Below are 22308 nucleotides of genomic sequence, written 5' to 3' on the forward strand. Positions count from 1 at the left end.
TATTTCACATGAGAATTTTGTTTAAAGGGGAAAGCAGGACTTGTGATGAGGGCTGCAAACATATAAAAGCAGTTTTAGTCATAAGGGCAGTGACTCTTGCCATAAAATGGTGAGATCTAGTCCATCTTAAGTGACCTAACAGGCATAATCAATAAAGACATCTACCTTGCCTATGTGATTTAATGTAAATTCATTACATGTTCAATGTTATAGATAGATAATATGAAGGATCGGCTCTCGCAATTAAGGGATGAAAACTGTGTGTATGTTTAAAAAAAGGTATACTGATGTGTGGTTATGTTACTGTGGTTTGTTGTCTGTGCATTCTGTGTTCTCCCCGTAGTCCCCTTCCCCCCTTGGCACGCCAGACAGGCTTGGGTGTAAAACACTTGTGGAGGGAGGGCGAGTACATGTGCCCCTTGCATGGGATGGGAAAGGTTTGTTGCATGACAACACCTGGCTTCCAATCAAGTGGCAAGAAAATAGTGTCCAGCAATGGCAGAAAAGGGTTAACTGACATAGTGACAGATTTTGGGATGGGCCAGTATTGGCTGATGCAAAGACACCCCCGCCCCCCTCCCATTCCGGCTATAAAAGGCGGAGCAGCCATTCTGTAGAACATTTGGCAGACCGTGTTCTGTATGTTATTGGCGCTGTGTCTCTCCTTATTCGGTCCTTTGTTGTATTTGTTAAGGTTTAATAAACCTTTGAAATTTTAAAAACGAGTGTATTTCTCACATTACAACACACCAGCACCGAGGGTGGCCCTGCCTTTTCACTCAAGTTTAGATTGATGCCTTTCCTGGGTAGATGTAAATGGGGCTCTTCTCCTGCAGGGGTGCAATGTTTGCAGTTTGGAGGAGATCAAAGAAAATCTACTGGCTTCAGCAATTAATTTTGGTTTAAAGAGAAAATTTAAATCAAATTGCATTGTTTATGTGGTGTGCACTAAAAATTATGTAATATTCCTAGAGCAACTCCACATCCATTCACTGTTGGTGATACAGAGTGAAGCCAACATTTATTTATATAGATATTTACTTATGTAATTTTGACATGGTTATTTGAGGGAAATAATTTACAATTTCTAGGATAAGTCTTGAATGTGAAAGAAAAATTCTGCAGCATTAAATGGATCTGTGTTTCTGTAGAATGCGTTGATTACACTGTAGCATGATTGTGCACTGATTAAGAAAGTTTTCAAGTGGCTATAAATAAATTCCTCCATGCCCATAGAGGTGCACTCTTTGCATCTGAACATTATTTTTTTACAGTATATGATTTTTTTAAACAGTATATGATTAAGAATCCAGTGCCTGAGGGAACTGGAAAAGAGAAAGACATTCAAGGCCTTGAAACATGGAGAGAAATACAAAACATGTATTTTCCAAGCAGTAGCATTTTACTGTTACATATTTATCCAATTAACAAAGTTAGAATGTTACATAAGCATAGTAACATATGTCCTAACATGTCCAGTGCATGTGTGGGTCATCAAAAGGCAAGCCCTGGGTAGGAAATGCCAAGGGCATCTCTCCTTAAAATTAGCATCAGAATCAGAAGATCTGTGTTAGGTCCGTAATTTCCTGTATCCAGGGGCTTGTCTAATTGAAGAAAATTAAATGGTAAACACTCTGTGGGAATGCTCTTAGAGGAACAGGATCCATGCAGGAACTACTCAATCAGTTCAGCTCATAAATCCCCAGTAATATATGTTACTTGTGACTTCAGGTGGGGGCATGAAGAGCTGTGTTCCAGGGTATCAGGGACTCACTCTCATTAATGTTTGATTAATGACTTTTATTTTATTTTTCATTTCTAGTAAAAGTAGACCACCAGAAATGTGTTGCTTCCTCTTCTGTTAAAAAAACAAAAACAAACAACAACAAAAAACCAAACAAAAAAAAAAAAGCCCAAGTAAAAGAGTTGTATTAGGTAAATATATATTCAGTCCCCAAAGCACAGCTCTTCAATTTTACAGCTTTTATTGCTGGTGCAATGAGTGACTGAAAGAAAAGGAAAAAAGTCTTATGCCAGTGAAATTCATCCAGTTTTGAAGCTTCCAGTGAGTTAAATGTAATTGCACACTTGGGTCTGTTTTCACACTGGCCCTTTGAGTAGGTGGCTGCTTATGCAGCTGAAAGCGGATGGGCATTGCCAATTTCTGTGACTGCTTGGCAAAACCTCACTGTGCCTGTGCTCAAAATAGACCAGTGCTAGCAGCAGCATTTTTGGTAGTGAAGTACTATTGAAAAACATGAAGGAAGGCAGGAAAAAGCAAAAGTGCCAAATTTGCAATGCACAATTAGTGCATAATGTGCAGATTTTTTTTTTTTTTTAGAAAGAGCTCAAAGTAGAGGCTGCATTTAAACACCTGTATGCTGGATATTTTGTATTATACACAATCAATAAAGCATTATCCTTGAAAATCTTAGGAAGGTTAATTATGCTGGAAATAGAGTGCTAAGTGTGAAAAAATTCACAGTTTAGAATTTTAAAAGTTTAATAAGGGATAAAACAAGGGACAAAAAATACCCAGTACTGGGTATTTTTTAGTTTTGGCGATTAGCCAAAGAACCTCAATGTAAAATGGGGGTATATGCATATTCATGTGTTTATACATTATTCAAACATTCCTTTGAGTTTTTGACATTCTAGGAAGTCTGGTTTGATTTTAACCTCTGGTTTGTCTGCAGGACATTCTGTAGATTAGGTAAATACATTTTATTTCTTCCTGTGTTGCTGTCTTGTTGTTTTACATCCCTGATAGTGAGGAGTTGATAAATCCATCCCAGATGCTTTTGATCTGGTTTCTGTCATTTTATCATTTGGAGAGGCCAGTACATAGATGTAAGAAAAAGAATTTACACCACTCTGTAAGTTGGTTACATAGAGGTATTTTATTCTCTATTTTACAATTTTGCTAAAACCTACCATATATTTATCACACTGCTATTCATATAAACTATACAGTGTATACATAAACTGATATACTATACAAAAGCAGTTAAAAGTAAGTATAAATTGTACTATAGCAAAATATTTGTGATGCAAAAAGCTAATATGTGAATGTGAAAGCCAATATTATATTGTCGTCTATAACATAAGGAAAGTGCACAGAAATTCCTGGGAAACAGGGAGACCTACTCACTCCATTTGTACTGAATGACAGATTGTGTTAGGAAGAAGAATAAATCTTGCATAGAGGGGGGAAAAGATAGTAACTCTGGGAAGTCCTCGGCAGCAGAGACTGGAACAGAGTAGGCAGGGGGGCGTCCAGTCCTCTGAAGCTTTTGTTCCTTTTTTTTGTCAACCTCTCTCTCTGCACCCCCAAACCCCGCCTGCAGTGCCAGGCTGGAAAACGCACCTGGGAGCTAAACCCCGTCTCTAGTGACATTTGTGTGTTCTGTCGGCTGAAAATGGAGTCAGGTTTCGCCAGAACTGAAAACGGGACTTGTGTCATGGGCAGAACGGCCACAGCACCTTCTGCCCCGCCTGGGACTGGGGAGAGGCAGAGCTGTGTGCAGGAGCGGCACACGAAACCGAGACTCGGAACGCCCGATTCCCGCCCCGGGGCGCACAGAGCCGGCACCCCCGGCCCGCGCCCCGGGCCGCACAGAGCCGGCACCCCCGGCCCGCACAGAGCCGGCACCCCCGGGGCACACAGAGCCGGCACCCCCGGGGCACACAGAGCCGGCACCCCCGGCCCGCGCCCCGGGGCGCACAGAGTCGGGACTCGGACCCCGCTCCGGGAGAGGCCGCCACGGCTGCGGAGGCAGCCCCGGGCCGCGTGGCGACACGAGACGCGCAGGGCCCGACGGGAGCTGTAGTCCCGAGGCAGGGGAGCGCTCAGCCGGTGGGAGTTGTAGTCCTATTATAGCAGCGCAGCGCGGCCCTTTGGCGGCAAGGACTATAGCTCCCAGCATGCCTTGGGAACCCCGCCCTCCCCTGCCTGGCACCGCAATTGCGAGCGCGGAGCGGGCAGGGCGGTGAAAGTGCTGCGCCGTGAGGGGCTGCGCGATGTGGCTGAAGCCCGAAGAGGTCCTGCTGAAAAATGCCCTCAAGCTGTGGGTTCAGGAGCGCTCCAACCAGTACTTCGTGCTGCAGAGGCGGCGGGGCTACGGCGAGGAGGGCGGAGGCGGGCTGGCAGGTACTGCCCCTGTGAGGCCGGGGCAGGACTGGAGCGGGAGGACAGGGGTCTGTCGCTCCTCGGACCCCCTGCCAGAGGGGCAGGAAGGGACCTGGTCGAGTTCTGGAGCCCCAGACCGTCCTGTATTTCTCATGGGGCTTTTCTCGCCTTCCTTTCCCTGGGTCGCGCGGCCCTCGGGGCAGCAGAGCACGGCGGGGACGGGCACCCGGCAGGGTTGGCGGCGGCTGGTGCTCTGGGTCCCCGGGCGGCCGGGGAACAGCCGAGCAGCACAGCCCAGCCTCGGCACGGCTGAGGAGCCGCTGCTCCCGCGGAATCCGGCTGAGCTCCGTGGGCTGCTTGCTGGAAGCGGACGCGTCTGAAGAAGCACTGATATGTCTTGTTTTGGCAAGATGCTCATTTCCAAATCCCTTTTTCTGCGTGCATCTGGGGCTGCCTGAGACAAACTTCTGCTCAGGCATTTCTGATTGCTCGTTTTAAAAGCAAGCATATGATTTGATGCAGCTTGTCAGCAGTGGTGGGTCAGGAAAGAGACAGAGTGGTGAGGCAGGAAATTACATTCTCAAAAAATTTGAATGGAATAAACTTTATTCCATGAGAACTTCAAGGTATGGAGCTGAGTTTCTATTGATAATTCTTGCCTGTTTGTATCATCAGGCACTGCAGGGGCCCCAGCTATGCTTGAGACCTCTGTGATGGTGGCAACTATGTTGACTAGCACTGATTCCTTTATAGGCTGATGGTGTCTGTCATTGACCCTGTAAAGAATCAGCATGAGGGATTCAGCATAAAGCCATTCCTCGGTGGGACATGGTTCTCGAGTGTTTTGCATTTCTGTAGGTTTTCTAGGCTGTCTCTAATTTGTGTCATCTTAAAGGAAGCTGCGTTAGACATGAGGCATAATTGTCTTGTGGAAACATTTATTAATTTTACTGGACAAACCACAAGGCTCAAATTTCTGTCTGATGAATTTCAGATATAGAAATAGCCCTTGCAGCTCTAGGTGAGGCATTCTTCATTGGCATCTAAATGAACCGCTGGTAGGGCACATAAAAAGTGTAAAAGAAAGCATCCCAAAATCCCAGGTTACTACGCATATCATAGTATTATAAGCAGATAGATAATGTCAGGCTTTGGCTTAGAACCAAGGCTGATAGACTTCAAGCTTAGAAGTCTTGTGGGGATCAGGCTTAGTGGCCTGTTCTCTACTTTGATATATTTGGAAGCCAAGGAAACCAAGTTGCTATGTAGGTTGATTTTCTGCATGATAAAATTCATTGAAGGACTGTGGTTAAAGTGGAACAATGAGAACTGGAATAAGTTGTTCTTCTAGAAACCTCCTCATAGGCTTACAGCTGGTTAGACAGCTGGACCTTGCAAGTGCCCTTTGAGTTTTGGTGAAGATGAGACTTCTGCTCTTCTGTCCTTGGTGGCTGTTGACAGTGTGGGAAAAACACTTGGATGGGATAATTGCTGTAGTATGCTTTTTTTGATGTGGCATTGCACATTTTATTTCTGTAACTTTTCTTGTAGATTTTTACAGATTCTTCTATGCAAGTTACACTTTTCCCTGGACAGAAACAAAAGGAGTGAGATGTTCTTGAATTAAAATTGTAATTAAGAAAGGTTAACCAGACAGTTGCATAAAAATGCAATTACATTTGTGTTTGCAGGTTTGCAAATATTCAAACTTCCCAGATAGAAGCCAGCATGATTTGCTACGCCTGGGCTTTATTTGATGTTACTGCATGTCACTTGAGAAAATTATTACTTCCTTTAGGAAAAAGCAAAGCACAGCTGTTGTGTTATGAAATCATCCAAATGTCCCAGTACAATCTCGTTCTCCTGAAGAGTGTTTTACAGCTGGTGAGATCAGGTTGGAGGTGACTGGCAGCACTAAGGGACTAGGTGTTAGGAGTGAAAGAGGGACAATGCCTTAAAATGGGAGTGGAAACAAAGATGGGCCGTGCTGTAGGGTTTGAATAGTGCCAATGGGGATGTGACAAAGGATTTCCAAAAATAGAGTACAGTTGGTAAGACAGGCTTTAAGGAGGGAAGTCTTGAGGAAGCAGCTAGTATTTGGAGAAAGGTAAAGACAAAGGAGCCAAAGATAATGTCAGAGATACTTACCTGAAGGAAGGCTGGGAATTCTGATGCTGTCCTAGGAATAGAAAGAAGTCTGCAGTTGGGGTTTGTTTGTATGACCCCTCTGGACTGACGGGCACAGGACCAGTTTGTAGGTGACACAGGGAGCTCTTACGGCTTGTTTGCACACACACCAGACTTCTGAGTTTGGTTGTGTGAGTAACTTGTAAACAGGTCCAGAAATACCTTGTTCGGTTGTGCTCAGCCTTGCCTCCCTCCCTGCAGATAAGTACCTGCTTAACTTTATACTTCATTCTCTTTGTTTTAGAGCTGCCCTAAGGATACAGATGCAGTGACCTGAGTGGTGCTCCATCGGGTAGTTCATCATACAATGGGAAATCTCAGTGTGTTGTCTGACAGTGCAACCGTGTGACCGTGTCCTCTGGTTGTTGTATCTTCTCTAGAGCCACTTAGGGAGAGCTGATCAGGTTTTCCAGAGTGGATGGATGTAGTTATGAATACATATGCTGTAACTAAGGTCTGGTGAGATTAAGCATGCTGATCACAGAGCTGTAGCTTTGATTCTAATTTAGACAGGACCTTGATTAGGAGATGGGTATACTGGGAGTAGTGATACAAATGAGTATTTGGTGTCATAATATGCCAACCTTTCACTGGAATTTGAACAAACAAATTGCTTATTTCTTGCTTCTGCTGTTACAATTTGCCTCTTTCTGCTTGAGAAACATAAGTAAAATACAACTGTGAGAGGAGAAAAGCTTATTAGTGAAATAAATATATGGTTGGAACTAGTCTTCCCTGTGCCATGCTTGGAAAGGTAGGGAAAACCTATGACTTTCCCAAGTCCTGGATCTCCTGTGGTAATTGTTGCCATCCCAAACCTGTCAAAGGCCCCTGTGGATATTTCCACTGTTTAAAAGCTGTGGCTTGTTGAGTGGGTCATTGCTTCTTGGCTTGCATGCACAGGGGGTTAGGAGAAGGGGAGACAGAGCTGGGCAGTGACGTGGGCTGTGGGGAAATTTTCCTTCTCTGACATCTCACAGAAGGAACAATGTTCAAGTACTAGTTGTGGATGTCAAAGGCGAGAACATCATCTCTAACAAAATTTCATGGTGGACCAGTTAAAAAAATACTTGGTGATCTATGTACAAACTTAAAAGGAATTTATTTTGGTAGGTGCCGCAGAATGAAAGAGGAACCTTGTGATCTAGCTTGACCCAGTCTGCAGCACAAAGGTGTGTGCTTTCCAGACTTCCTGATCTGGGCAGAAGTCATTTATCTGTGCTGGTGTTTTAGCACACTGAGCTTTTGGTGTGGCTTCCTTGCTGTGGGTCCTCAGCCTTGATAGGAATCAGCTACTTTTTTTTTTTTTTTTTCAGCAGCTGTAGCAGATATTATTTTGCAGTGCCTATATTGGTGAGACAAATAACATCCATCTGTTAAGATGCATGTTTACATTTGGGGATGACTGGTAGGAAAAACTACCACCATGTGCTTCCTAGTTCCTGTCAGACAGCTTTTTAGCAACAAAAACAAAGAGAAACTGCAGTGCTTTTTTCTGTTCTTACCAAGTACACCGATACTTACTTTTTTCAGAGTTGTACTTGTAATTTTCCCTATTTCTAAGGATATCTTTTTTGCTGCACAGAGGCAAGGTTGGGCACACACCTAAGTTTGATGAGTTACTGTTTTCTTACGTGAGTCATAACCACTGACCATAATGCACTTGAATTACTGTAAATGGAAATGAAATCTTTTGTCTCTGAAGGCTGAAACTGATATGTTTTTGTCTAAATTTTTTAGAACATTCTCATCTCAGCCCATACTCAGTATGTCCTTAAGCTGGAATTTCTTAATCATGAAATCAAGTTCACTTACAAAATAAAATTAAGCCAGAAAATAGTTCTGTGTTTAATTTGAGGATGTTGGAAAAGGAGTATTATTCACAAGTTTGCATTCCTGTATTTTAAATCAAATACACAGAGGTTACCTCTTTTCATGGTTTATATCATTGAAAGCTGGGGCTTCAGTCCTTTTTGTATTTTACAAACAGAACCAAAATGCTTTGTAAAAGTAGTTGCTTATAGAAAGAAGCTTTATCCTGTCACTGTAAAGAAATATTTGCTGTTATGTTTCTGCCCTGCTACTGCATTCTGTACTGGAGAAGCCTTAGTGGAAGTTACAGAGCATCTGCTAAGTTTTGATTCCAATGGGTCTGCATATCTGGGCTTTTGATGTATTTTTTCTCCCTCTGTCCCACTGGGGGTGGGGGGATGATAGAGCATCTTGGTGGGCATATGACATCCAGCCAGGGCCAACCCACTACAGCTGTGTATTGCAAATTTGATTGTTTTACACTGTTTTTCCCTCTTTGGTTCTGCTCTGATTAGGCTGTGAATTCTTCAGATTACAAAAGGGAGCAGTTTTTGCTGGAATGAAATTGGGTGTAGCTGCAGAATTTCGCTTTCTGTAGTTGTTGCCACTTACTCAGAGCTTTACAGTATTTTCCATAAACTATTTTTTCTGATAATGTAAGTAAACTAAAAGTAAGGAATCAACTGTATATCAGCTTATCTGGTCTTCAAAATCCTTACTGCCCAGTGTGGTGCTAATAGAACATTTGTGTTTGTAAGAAACATTCTTAAATATTTTATGTTCCTTAACACCTTGAATGTAGCAAAACAGGCTGTCTGATCTAGTTTTAATATAATTAATTATTGATCTCACAGGCATTGTTATGCATTAGAGGAGAGACCAGGCCTGTGCTAACTTTGCTTCAGAAGGATAGTGCTCTTCAAAAAAAAAAAGACAGAAGCATGTTTTCTTTGTTTCTGATTTTTCATTAGTAAAAGAAAACTGATACTGTTTGCATTACACTAGTCTCACAAAGCATAGGAAGTAGTCAAACTGCTATAAATAAAGTAGATCCATAGAAATAAAAAAGCTGTAACTGATGCTATTCCAGGAGAAGAAAATAAAACTCTTTGATATTGTGGTTTCAAAAGGACCAAAATAAAGCAGCAATATTAGTATTCTCTTGGTGTACTTGGTGAAATAAATATAGGACAAAGTTATGTTGACCCCAAATGACAAAATGCTGGGCAGTTATTGACATGTGCTGTCAGTTGATACGTGCCCTAAATTGGTACAAATGAGAGCAAAATTCAAGGCAGATGTTTTGTGGTACATCTCTGAGCTAATGTTGATATTGTCCTAACCAAGTCTTTTGGAGACATATTGGGAATTACGTATCTGTATTTCAAAGCTGTTATGGATCATTGCCATTTATTTTGGTTTCTAGAGTATTTTACTCTATTTACTGAAGCATCTAGGGTGTTTCCTAGTAGTTTTACTCAGGCAGCTATGAGACTGAAAATGTTTTCTGAAAGCAGAACCTTTTTTTTTCTATATAAATGGGCATCACTTTCCATAGATATTGCTGAAATCATTCCCTGAGCAAGGCAGGAGGATGATTAGGTGGAATGTCCAGGAGAAACTAGTTTTAAGCAGAGATGAAAGTAGGGAACCCTCTGTAAGTTGTCCCTTGGTTCCCATTGGAAAATAGCAATCCAAGGGAGTGCTTGGAGAGAAACACACAAGAATTTGAGGGTATAGCAACCCTGACCAATAATGCAGTATTCCAAACATTGGTAGGTCCTGGAGGACTTTCAGGACTAGGATGAGAAGGTGAGTGAGCCTCTGCTTGTAACTTACAGTTATGCCAGTGTCCGTAGCCATGGAAGTGGTTGGTACTGTAACGATGGGCTATTTATTGCCTTAGGCTCAAACCTGCAATCTAAATCCCATTCATGACTTGTGGCAATGCTGAGGTGATGGATACTCACCTGGTACAGTTAATTGTGTCTAAGATCTGATGATCTTCTGTCTTGGTTTGTAAGATAGGTGTCTGCTAAGGAAGGCAGAAACCTCCCCTGGATTGGAGGACAACAGTAGATCACTGATTAAGAGGTAGTTCAATTACTTCTTGTGCTCATTGAAGGCTGGGACTGCTGTGTTACATTTCTGGTTGTGGTCTGATTTCACATACCACGTGACTGTCACTTCCACATGGGTCATCTCAAGAAACTTCTTCACCCCCATTTGGGCCTCATGGCTTTTACTGGATCAAAATATTACATCCCAAAGAAGTTCCTCTGGGAATACTTCGTGCTCTCCTCAGTTATGCTTCTTATTTTCTCAGAGTTCATTAGTTCCTTACTTGGGCAGCATTCCTGTTCCCCAAGAAATGAATCAGAGGGGAGTGTGCATTTCAAAACTTGAGTTTCACTGTGCTGTGTACATTTTCTTGGACACAACAGGTCTCCTTGTGGGAACCTTAGATGCAGTGCTGGACTCAACGTCGAAGGTCGCCCCGTTTCGCATCCTCCATCAGACCCCAGACTCCCAAGTCTACTGGTCCATCGCCTGCGGTACGTACTGTGCTCGGGGAGCTAGCCAAGTCCAGAAAGTGGAAAAAGAAGGTGCAAAGTATGAGATCCCTTTTTGGCGTAATCATCTCATGTTACTCATTATTGTGATCTCTAAATGGTTTAAAAACATTTGCAAGTCTGAGCTTGACAACAGAGTGTAGTTCCAGTTTTTCAGAATAGCTCTATGGACTCTTCCTACTACACCTGCTCATTGCCTGCTTTCTGCAAGAGTCCTGCAGGTGCCAAAACCTTTGGGCACTGTTACAGTGACAGAGGCATAATCTTTCTTTTGTAAGATAGATAACTTGATACAGTTCAAGATGGACTCCCAGGGTCAGCTTATTCCAAAGTGTGCTGTAGGTAGGAATAACAGTAGATGCTTATCCTAATATTTTTGTTTACTTTGTCTTTGCATGTTAAAACATGCGGGTTCACAGTCATGGTCAGAGCTGAATTCTTCCTCATATCTGTTGCTCTTGTAGTATAAGTTCTATTTCTTTCTTGTGTTGTGTTATTAATCAGTAGGGAATGGAAAAGTAAATACATATTTGTTCTTGTAGCTTTAATTTAATGTAATTGCATGTCACTTTAAAAGGGCAGCCTTAAAGAATTTGAACAGTTTGTGAATTGACAATAAATAACATTTCAGGGCTACTTCTGAAAAAGACCTGGTGACAGGCTGTCAAAAAAATATCATATCTATGTTGGAAGTATAGTCTGGGGAATTCTACTTCCATCAGGTTAGCCCTTGGGAAAATGCAAAGGGTGATAATTTCAGGACTAAATTTATATAGATTTTGTGCTGCATATATATGCTTTACAACAGAAAGCTACTTAATATAATTGTTCTAATTGTGTTAGATTTTTTCTTCTGTGAAGAAATTCAAGGGATGACACTTTTTTTTTGCCAGTACATATTAAGGGTCTGAAACAGTGCTCGTAAATCATTTAAACAATTGCAAAAAAGGTTTCATTATTCCTGGGTCGCCTCTGGGCCTCTGATTCACATTGTGACTTAAATAATTGGTCTACATGTGTAGTCTGAAAAAGGAAAAGAGAGAAAAATGATTAGTCTTCATATAATTTGTTAAGTGTTGTTGCAAATCCAGCTGGTGTAATGCAGTGTAATAGTCTATTAATGTGGTGTAACAGTCTATTAAACTATTTAACTATATTTTGAGCAATTTATATTCATTCACAGGGCCACTTTAATTCTCTGGAGTCCATTGACAGCTGGTTAATTACTCTTTACAAAGTAAACTGAGAAAAAAACAATTGTTCAAGGTGTGTTCTTGCTTGAGGGTATTAATAGTATGTGATCACACTGCCTGTTTTGATTAATGAGCATTCTTGTGGAGGATGAAGCTGCCAATTAATTTACATTCTAGAATGCTTTTATTCAAATCTGTGTAAGTTATTTCATTCTCCCTGTCCCCCAGCATCTGATGGGGAGTCATTGTCTTTAAAGCACTGACTCTATATTGAATTTGCTGAAACCCTGTGGTTTTACTCATGGCATCTCAGTCCTTGCTGCCTCCATGGTTCCAGTGACTTTTGCTTTTACATCCTCACACATGCTAAGGATTTTGCACAGCAGGCCCTAGTCTTGAAGTTCTGCTCTGGAAACTGTTGTAGGCCGAAAGATCAAAGCTGAGGATATCAGAGGCACAGATTTAATTTCCTGCTGAGCTTCATGGGTTTGGTCTCACATTTTGCACATTCTGGCCTATTAAACCTCGACTGGTGCAGTGATGCTGTACTGTCTGTGTTGGAGAGGTGCTGCTGAGAAAAAGGAACTGTTGTTGACAAAACTGAGATGCTTTTGGATTTAAATGCTAGAAATAGACCTGCATAAAGAACTTGAGAGATAAAAACACATCAGTGCCCATGTTTCATGCGTGTTCAGTGTTCACAAGAGGTATTAAGAAATTTATGACTTGTGTATCTAAATTACTCTGTGACTTGGTAATGTGCTAAGTATTCTCTTGGTTAATAGTTCTGGTGAAATGATTAAATCTGTCCTAATTTAAAGTAATACTTTCTTTTTCAATAGGATCCAGCAGAGAAGAAATAACAGAACATTGGGAGTGGTTAGAACATAATGTTATGAAGACTCTATCAGTATTTGATTCAAATGAGGACATTACGAGCTTTGTCCAGGGAAAGATAAGAGTAAGTAACAGTCATAATTGGAAAAGGCTAAGTATTTTTTTTTCTTTGACTGTACACAAGTAATACATCCTCTGTAGAATATTCAAAGGCAGCACTGAAATGCTGCCTATTCTGATTGAGTGGTATGTGACTGTTAAAGTTAACATGTGCCATTGTTCCTATTTCTCTGCCCCACAACTAAGGTTGTTTGACATAAACTCCACTTGGTAGATTATATGTCAAGTGCCTTTAGATAGTGGTCTAAAACTGTTGGTAAATTATTTCACATGGTTTTAACAGTGCCTGCGAAGCATATGGTCTATTTTTGTTCACTCTATACATGCTAAATATTTAGCCCAGGAACTCTTGGGACTAAGTGAGGAAAATATATCTGTTTCAGAAGAGGAGACATAGGAGTATGTCTTGCCTAAGCTGTATGGGAGACTTGGTGGATGAGTCTGAAATTGCACATTTCATTTGTGACCTATAATTTGATCCTCAGACTCTTCTTCCCATGCTAAAACTTACTCTCCTGTTGGGAGAGTGCTGTGCTGTGTGCATGCAGTGCATATATGACAACCACCCGCATGGACACATGCATAAAGTAATGTGATTTTTTGATGTAGGGTTTGATTGCTGAAGAGGGAAAAGATTCTTTTGTAAAAGAAGATGATCCTGAGAAGTTTCGTGAAGGTCTTATGAAGTTTGAGAAGTGTTTTGGATTACCAGAGCAGGAGAAGTTGATTACCTACTACTCATGCAGTTACTGGAAGGGCAGAGTGCCCTGTCAAGGATGGCTATATCTTAGTACCAACTTTCTTAGCTTCTACTCATTTTTGCTTGGAGCAGAAAGTAAGTAAGTCTTGATGCTAAGCTGTCCCTTCATGCTTCACACTTATCTTTCAGAATAGGAGGAATTCTTCCTATGTGCTCAGGGAGCTGTTTTGCAATGTGAGCAGATGTCAACAGAGATGAGCAGAAACTGCCAACATAATTTATGGAAATGCATGTATTTGTGTAACATACTACACAATATCCATTATTATACTTCCTTAATTCAAACTTCAGAGAGAAGGCAGACTTCTAGAAGTTGACTGTAGCTGAAAGCTGTCCATCATCTTCAGTTCATGCTATATTATTAACTCTATGAGGATTACAGATATTTCTTCACACACAGGCTTACTATTTCACGTGGGTGGACGACACACTGGTGATAATTGCACATAACTCTGGTTTTCCCCATGTAACATTAGTTTGAAATGCCTAAACAAATACCTCTAATAGTGTGTACTGTAACTGTATTTATGTGAAAAATGGAAAACATACAGAAAATAGGATCCTTTCAAGGGCCGATTTTGATCTGTATTGAGAAATACCATAGCTAAAGGGCTCCACATGCCAATACATGATGAATTTAATTTAAGAAGACCTGTTGGTGAGCTATTGAAAGGGGTTGACTTGTATAATGGTGTTTGTTTACTATTTGCAGTTTCACATAAGAGCAAGGAGAAGGTGAAGTAAACTTGTGTTGTTATACATGGTGTGTGTTTTAATGTTTTTCTATAAAATTCTTTCTAATGGAATAAATTTTTAGGAAATATGAAGAGAATGCATTTTGTGCTTATTAGTTTGTAGCCTTTTCAAGTGTGTTATCATTTGACTATGTTGTTTAATTGTATTTTATTAGTACTGCTACTACTGCATTTCTTTAATACAGGCAGATATTGAGGACTGATTCACATGTCCTTACATTTTTATTTTCAGTAAAACTTATTATCTCCTGGGATGAAATATCAAAACTTGAGAAAACGTCCAATGTGATTCTGACAGAGAGCATTCATGTGTGCTCCCATGGGGAGGATCATTATTTTTCCATGTTTTTGCACATAAGTGAAACATTCCTTCTCATGGAGCAGCTGGCAAACTATGCAGTTAGAAGACTTTTTGACAAAGAGACATTTGAGAATGATCCAGTCCTTCACGACCCTCTGCAGATCACCAAGAGGTAATGCATTGCTTATAATTTATCTCTTCTGGGCCCAGTATTTATTTAGGCAAAGACAAAGAGATTCCTTGACTCAAGGAGATAGTAAATATCAGCAAAGGTGATATTTTCTTAACCTAGTGTTTCATTAAAGTGTTGGGCCAAAGCCATGTGAGGCATTGTAATTTGTTGTTACTTGGCAGGATCCAAAGTCTGTATGAAGGCAGGAGGTGATGACCAAATCTTCAGTGCTGAAAGGTTTATATTAGTTTGAATTTTGAAAAGGTGTTCTTGCAGCAGTTAGGATTAGAAAATTCAGATTAGAGCTACAGTATCTCCAGAGATACCTGATGAGGAAGGATAAGGTGGGGAACAAATAATTTAATAGATGTGAAATGATAACTGCATGGCTTTTCTGAAAGCCCCTGGAGATGAGTGATAAAAGCAGTGAGTTGCAGATGGGTGCGTAGCTTTCATGAGGTACAGTATCATTTTGGGTGGTGGGAAAGATATGAAGATCACTAACTTAATGGTTAACATAATTCCTTTTCCATTGATTCCTCAATTTGATAGCAATGCTGGAGAGGGATATTGCTGTACAACCAAAATATTGTTTCTGGCTGCAGTTGTCTATGAAAAATTAGCCCATGGCAGATGTTTATGACTTGTGCTACATTTCTAGCTAATTAACCGTACATCAAGCCTAAACTTGTTCTAGTTTTAAATGGTTTATTCTGATGTGTGGGGAAACAGAGCACATTAGTATCTTTCCTGCACTACCTGTAGGCCCTGTAGAGCTCTACTGTGTAAGAATATTATTGAATCTGGTCTTGTTTTGTGGCATATTTAAATATTTTGTTAAGTGGTTGTACAGGTAGGTGTGATCCTGTCCTTTGTTGCCTCCTCAAGAAAAACATTGAACCCTCCAGACTGACTACATAGATTATGGGAGAGGAGAGCATGATGTTTAACTGTCATTTCCCAGGATATTTTTGACTTTTTATTGGTAAAGAAATTTAAAACTTATTTAATTTTTCTTTTCTCTTTCCTACCAATGTGTTTTGTTTTTAATCCAGAGGCCTGGAGAGCCATGCCCACAGTGAGCAGTTTAGTGCATTCTTCAGGCTGCCTAAAGAAGAGTCCTTGAAGGAAGTTCATGAGTGCTTCTTATGGGTTCCTTTCAGTCATTTTAACACCCATGGGAAAATGTGCATTTCAGAAAACTACATCTGCTTTGCTAGCCAGGATGGCAGCCTGTGCAGTGTAATCATTCCACTGAGAGAGGTAATGTAAACTACAAATCAGAGTCTGTTATACCAGCAGTTTTGCACTTGTGTAGTTTATTGTCAGTTTAGCAGATTTTCATTAGAGTCTCCTTATTTTATGTGTTGCTATGTATTTTCCCCAATCCTGGATACTACATGTAGGAATTGTGCTTGTAGGTTTCTGGAACTACTTTCATGTTTCAGATTTGTTTCTCTATTTTCTTTCTCTTTTCTATTTGCTCTTATTTCTGTAGCTTGGTACAGAATCCAAATTTTTTAATACTTTTTTTTATTGAATGAAAAAGCTTTTAGTACTTGTAAGTGAGTTAATGAGACATTCTCAAGGTAAGAAGTAAAGAATTGTAGTGGGTAGAGGATTTTGAAGATTAGTAATCACACTGCTGTGTTTCTTGGCTCAGTAGTGCAGTTTTTTGCAGCATTTGAGCAGTGCTGTCTGTTCAAAAGTTTGTAGGAAAATCCAGTTGTCAAGTGAGCAAGTAGCAATGCCATTATAGTTGATAATTTCAACAGACTATAAGGACAGAATGAAGACCATATAGCAAAGGATACAACTTTGGAATTTCTACAGAGTGCTATAGTAGACTGCAGAATAACTTCTGGTGAAAAAAAAAGCCAGCTCTCTTCATTCCTGTCTTGACTTCATGTGACCTGGAACACTGGCACATTTCAGTCTTCCAGTGTTAAAAGCTTTTCTTCAACACCAGACACACTTTACAATAGCCTACAAATAAACCAGGTTCTCATGTAATTGCTTTACATGCTCTGTGTACACACTGCCTAAGACACCTAACATGGGGAGTGAATTCTACAAATTTCAGCAATACACTGGATGTTCCCCACCTACATAAAACAATTTATTTGATTATCTGTAAATAGTGCTGCAAACAATAGAGACTTCCATAATGTAAGAAACTATGTTAAAGGAGTTGGCTCCAGATTTATTGATATGGACTGTCAATCCTCACTGTTCTACAGGACTGCAGTTACCTCATTTCAGTGGTCTTTCCTTCTTTACCTCTAACAATGTGCTCAGTGGTTTTCCATTCTTTACCTTTAAAAATATGAATATATCAGCAATGCCAGTCAGTCTAGATTCTCATGATTGTCACACTTGAACTTGTGTGATTAAATGGTTTTAACTACTCTAATCTGTAACTGTTCCATCATGGCATTTAAAGTCAGCTCTAGCTGTCATGTGTTATGGCAGCTGTTTTGACAGGGTATTCTTAGTGAAAATCCAATCTTATAAAACTTGTTTAATTTGATTACTTACAAAAGTCATGCTTTCTCTGCTTTTGGATGGCAAGAAAAAAGTGCAGTTGCTTCAGCAGGTAGAAGGAGAGAAAGTTTTCAAATAAGCTGAGCACTCACACCTGCGAACACTTTTTTTAAGATTTCTGGTCCATCACAAATCTGATACGTAGTGTCTTTTGCTAAAAGCTACAGGCAATTGAGCTTTCAGCTTGTAACTTGTGTTACCTAGTCTGCTTGTGTGCTTCATATACTGTTTCATTTACACATGCACTCTTAACAGGTTTTCTCTTTTATAAGTAAGCTGGTAAAATTCCCTGCTTAATTTGTATGTCCTGGGTTCCATAGGTCACAGGGGTGGATAAAACAGATCCAGCCAACAGAGGAGTCAGCATTAGTACCAAAGGGAAAACAGCTTTTCGTTTTACAGAGGTGAGAGATTTTGAACTGCTTGTGACAAAGCTCAGAATGAAGTGCAATGCAGCTGCAAGTCCACAACACATCATAAGTACTGAGGTAACTGCTCTGGCAATTCTAATTTCTTAGTATTTGCTCATAGGAATAAGTCACATACCTCTGATTTTAAACTTTGGAAAAATAAATACTCTGCTCATGTGAAAGAGAATGACTTGGACAATGGTGCTGCTGTGAATGGATTCTGGTTTGGGTTCTTTTAACTTGTTTTTCATCAGGGTTTGAAAAGCAACTCCAGCTGTAATGCTGTTTTTAAGTGCTGTCAGGTTTTCTATATAGTTCACTGTATGAATGGGGTTTTTTTGTTGGTGATGGATGGTCAGGTCTCCCTATCCTCATATTCTTAGTTCTCATTATGAATACTTGTAATACTTGTCCTTTCATAATTTCCTTTTTTGCTTGAGAGATTTTTTTGGGTTTTTTTCCCAAGTGCAGCCTCCTGAAAGCCCAGCTGTGCAGAGCAGGGACTGCTTTTTATCATTTATTTTAGAAGTCTGTATGTAGCACCTGTAACTTAATATAATGAACAATGATCTGGTATCAGTGCTGCTTCTTGAAGGATTGTTATTTATGAGTGCTGCTGTTAAATTTTTTTCAAGGTTGCAACTGGTTCTGCCTCTGACAATCCAAAGGATTTTGGTGCAGGACAGTTGAAGATGGGCCAGAGAGATAACAGCAAAACTGTCAGTACAGAAGCACTAATGACTGTCTACCATCCTCAGGATGCTGAGAACCTTGACTCTAAAATGGTAAGGGATAAAATGGTCAACACTTCTTGGAATTGAATTGGAAAGGAGTGAAATATATCAAAATCAATTCCAGCCAGGCTGCTGATTTCCTCAGGGGCTTTGCCAGTCCTCTTTCACCTGCATTTTCTGTATTTGGAGTCCACAGGGTGCTTCTTTACAGCTCTATTCAATTTTCTGCTTATCTTGTTTGATAAAGGTATGCCTTATCTTCATGGAGTTCATTTCTCCTGCTCTTCTACCTCTCGGGAAAGAGTCGATGTTTTATGATAGTGAAAATGTTGCATTTCTATCTGAATTTTCAAGATACAAAGTTGCTACAGACTCTCTGGGAGCTTGAGAATGTTCTAAGAAGTTGACTTAACTTCTTCCTTGTTTCCTTCTTTTGCACCACTGTCTAACAAAGTTATGCTCTGGAGAATATTGTAGTTGTTTTTGCAGCAAAACATCCAGTTTTTACTTCTTTGTACTATGTGCAAGTAGACAGTTTTATTTCAAAATAAGTCTTTGGGCAGAACTGAGTAAATTAAGCTATTCAATTTTTTATATTAGAAATACCAGAAAATAAATACCCTTTGGGCAGGACAAAAAGGAGTCCAGATTTTTAAACCCTGCTTTTTATAGTATGTTGAAGAAAAGTGAACAAAATCTACTTTTACTTTCAGCACCTTTAATTGCTTTAACAATGTTAAATCTTAGTGCTGTACGCACAGAAATTGTAGTGGTGACATTCACCCTGTCTCAGCCCTGGAGCCTCACAGGAGCTGGAGCACTCGATCAACAATTGCTTTGCTTCAGAGAAATGTCTGTTTAACCTTCCTGTGCTGTGGCAGTTATTGGTTTCTGTCAGATGGGATACTGGATTAGATCTACTTTCTGTCTCATCTTCTGTAAACCTCCTTTAAAGAATAGTAGGTCATGTATGAGTTGGCATTTTATGCTAACTTTGTGCTCTGCACAGAGGCTGGATTTTGCTCTGATTTGCTTCAGCACTCATTTCACACATCAATACGGATGCCAACACTGCAGTTTCCAGTTTATATGACTATAACTGGGAGCAAAATTTACTTTTTTTCTCTGAAACCTTAGGAGAGTCTACCAGTATACTTAATGCTTGTTATCTTCTGCTTTTCATAGTTGAAAGAAAAAATGAAGGAACAGTCGTGGAACATCCTGTTTGCAGAACGGGGCCATGGGGTCAGCATGTTTCGAACAAAGAAGACTCGAGACCTAGTTGTAAGAGGCATCCCAGAGGCATTAAGAGGAGAACTCTGGCTACTCTTCTCAGGTATTGCATAACAAGTATAATTGGTTTATTTTGGGAGCCATCATTGGCAATTTTCATTGTTAGTGATTCCTTTACTTTCAGTAGAATTACTCTGACCCATTACTTCAGTAATATCTGGAGAATCGTGAGGTACTTTAGTAGTCACCAAAATTCTTATACAAATTGAAAACAATCAAATTACTACTTTACTGTTGTCCTCTAATACCTTGCAATGCAATGTATTGGCAGGTGCTGTAAATGATATGGCATCCAACCCTGGTTATTACACTAAGTTGGTGGAAAAGTCCTTAGGAACGTGCACTTTGGCTACTGATGAAATTGAACGAGATTTACGTCGCTCCTTGCCAGAACATCCTGCTTTTCAAAGTGACACAGGAATTTCTGCCCTCAGAAGAGTTCTTACAGCTTATGCATTCAGGAATCCACAAATTGGATATTGTCAGGTATAGCAGTTTTGAGAGTCTTAGTGTTGGTTGTTGAAATATTAGCTCATGGTGGCAGTGTGGTAGTAGCTCATAAAATCTGTCAGAGAAATGTGGAATAATTTCTTGCGTAGTGGTTCACTTACTTTCATGCCATTGTGTAAAATGAGTTTTTATATTGTACTTGAATTAGTTTATAAATGCTGTCATGTCCACTCATATATAACTTGCATTCTAACAAGACATATAACACTTCAAAATATTTTTATGAACTTTAGATAGGCTGTTCTGTACTTAACACCATAGAACTAAAATTCTTGTCCTAGATATGGCTGTAGGTTATCCCAATACTTTAAAAAATGTGCTGTAAAGTGCTTTCAGAAATACAGATTCTAAGAAATAATACCATTTGTGTTTTCACTGTCTTTTCTCTTAATGTTTCCTTTGCTGTTTGAATGTTGCAGGCAATGAATATTCTGACATCAGTGCTTCTGCTGTATGCTAAAGAGGAGGAAGCATTCTGGCTTTTGGTTGCTGTGTGTGAAAGGATGCTCCCTGATTATTTCAATCGCCGAATCATTGGTAACATCCATCTGCTTTTTTATCTATCTTGAATGGAATATCTACCTATATTGAATGTCAATGGTTATTCATTAAGAACAAATGTAAGGAATGAGCTGAAGACTGACCAGGGAGAGAAACCATTGCATTTGTTTTGGTAATGTGGAGTAGAAAATGGAGGTTACAGAGAACATCCCATGTGTTGCTATTGAGGCAGGCATGGCATACAAATAGACACACTACATTTCAGAAGGCTAGTATCTGTTTATTACAACAGCATGCTGTCTTTCATACTGTCTATGAAGTTTACACTTTATTAATTGGTTACAATAAATCAACATAACAATTACTGGCGGAAAAATTCTCCACCTCTGTTTTTCCCAGGACCTTTCTAAAAATACTTTCCCCAGATGCAGATTTTCTTTCCTGGCTATGTCCTTCTTCTCCTTCTCTTCTTTGTCTCCATGCCAACAGCCTTGGTCAGAAAACATCATGACTTTTCAAAAACAAGCCTTGTTCATTCACCCCCTCTGGCCCACGGACCAGCTGTGGGTCCTACTATACCGAGGAATCCTCCTTAAATAGGCATGGATGTGATTTTCAGATATTGTCAGTATTCTAGGGTTAACTACTTAGGAAATAATCAGACTATTGCATTGTTCTTTTGGAATTATAACTGCAATTCATACTATTTATTTGAAATTCAGACAGTTTAGATAAAGGAAAAGGAGTTACTTCACAGCTAGATTTGGCCTTTGATCTCATATGCACTTCTTACAGGTGCATATGTTAGAAGAAAATGAGACATGAAGTTTCTCTCTTGGTGCAGAGGGAGTGTGAGTCACTGAAAGCAGCTGTGCACTCATCAAAGTGCCAACACACTTCAAGCATGTCCAGGGCTCTGGCCCCATACGTTGAGAGCACAGCTTGTAGCATGGGGGAAGGAGCCAATGGTTCCATGCAGCTGGACTGTGTGTGATTGTGCAACAATGCTGCACTAGGACAGGAACTTTGTTTCTGGCTAGTTCTGTGAGAAGTGTGCTTCTCTGTGTTAAGATTTGGGTGGTGGTTTTGTTATCCTTTCCCTGCAGGTGCCTTGGTAGATCAGGCAGTGTTTGAGGAGCTCATCAGAGTTCACTTGCCTCAGTTGACAGACCACATGATGGATATGACTTTTTTCTCTTCAGTCTCTCTCTCCTGGTTCCTTACCCTTTTTATCAGTGTGCTGCCAATTGAAAGTGCAGTCAATGTGGTGGACTGTTTCTTCTATGATGGAATAAAGGCAATCTTGCAGCTGGGCCTTGCAGTGCTGGAATACAACATGGAGAAGTTGCTCACTTGTAAGGACGATGCAGAAGCAGTCACTGTTCTCAACAGGTATCAGTGTAACTGTTACTTTTTCAAGCTACATAGCAGCTTCTATAATTACATGTAGATAAGTCATTCTGAGGTAGATGAGAAG

At 40.2% G+C, this 22308-nt stretch overlaps 1 protein-coding gene across 4 annotated transcripts in view; it reads left to right on the forward strand.

Annotated features, from left to right (window-relative positions):
* The first annotated feature begins 3942 nt into the window (after window positions 1–3942).
* The window catches only part of TBC1D8B (TBC1 domain family member 8B), a 28802-nt gene continuing 10436 nt past the window's right edge, over window positions 3943–22308 (forward strand). For 3 of the 4 annotated variants that reach the window (XM_079318567.1, XM_079318569.1, XM_079318570.1), the window contains exons 1-12: window positions 3943–4150; window positions 10573–10683; window positions 12737–12855; window positions 13461–13686; window positions 14599–14839; window positions 15895–16102; window positions 17704–17871; window positions 18429–18578; window positions 19713–19863; window positions 20092–20306; window positions 20750–20867; window positions 21938–22223. In XM_079318567.1, the coding sequence (XP_079174693.1) occupies window positions 4021–4150; window positions 10573–10683; window positions 12737–12855; window positions 13461–13686; window positions 14599–14839; window positions 15895–16102; window positions 17704–17871; window positions 18429–18578; window positions 19713–19863; window positions 20092–20306; window positions 20750–20867; window positions 21938–22223 (2123 nt within the window). In that variant the 5' untranslated portion in view covers window positions 3943–4020. The remainder of the gene's footprint in view (window positions 4151–10572; window positions 10684–12736; window positions 12856–13460; window positions 13687–14598; window positions 14840–15894; window positions 16103–17703; window positions 17872–18428; window positions 18579–19712; window positions 19864–20091; window positions 20307–20749; window positions 20868–21937; window positions 22224–22308) is intronic. The other variant, XM_079318568.1, reaches the window with a different exon arrangement.

This window comes from Erithacus rubecula (genome assembly GCF_903797595.1).
Source record: "Erithacus rubecula genome assembly, chromosome: 15".
NCBI classification, from domain to species: Eukaryota; Metazoa; Chordata; class Aves; order Passeriformes; family Muscicapidae; genus Erithacus; species Erithacus rubecula.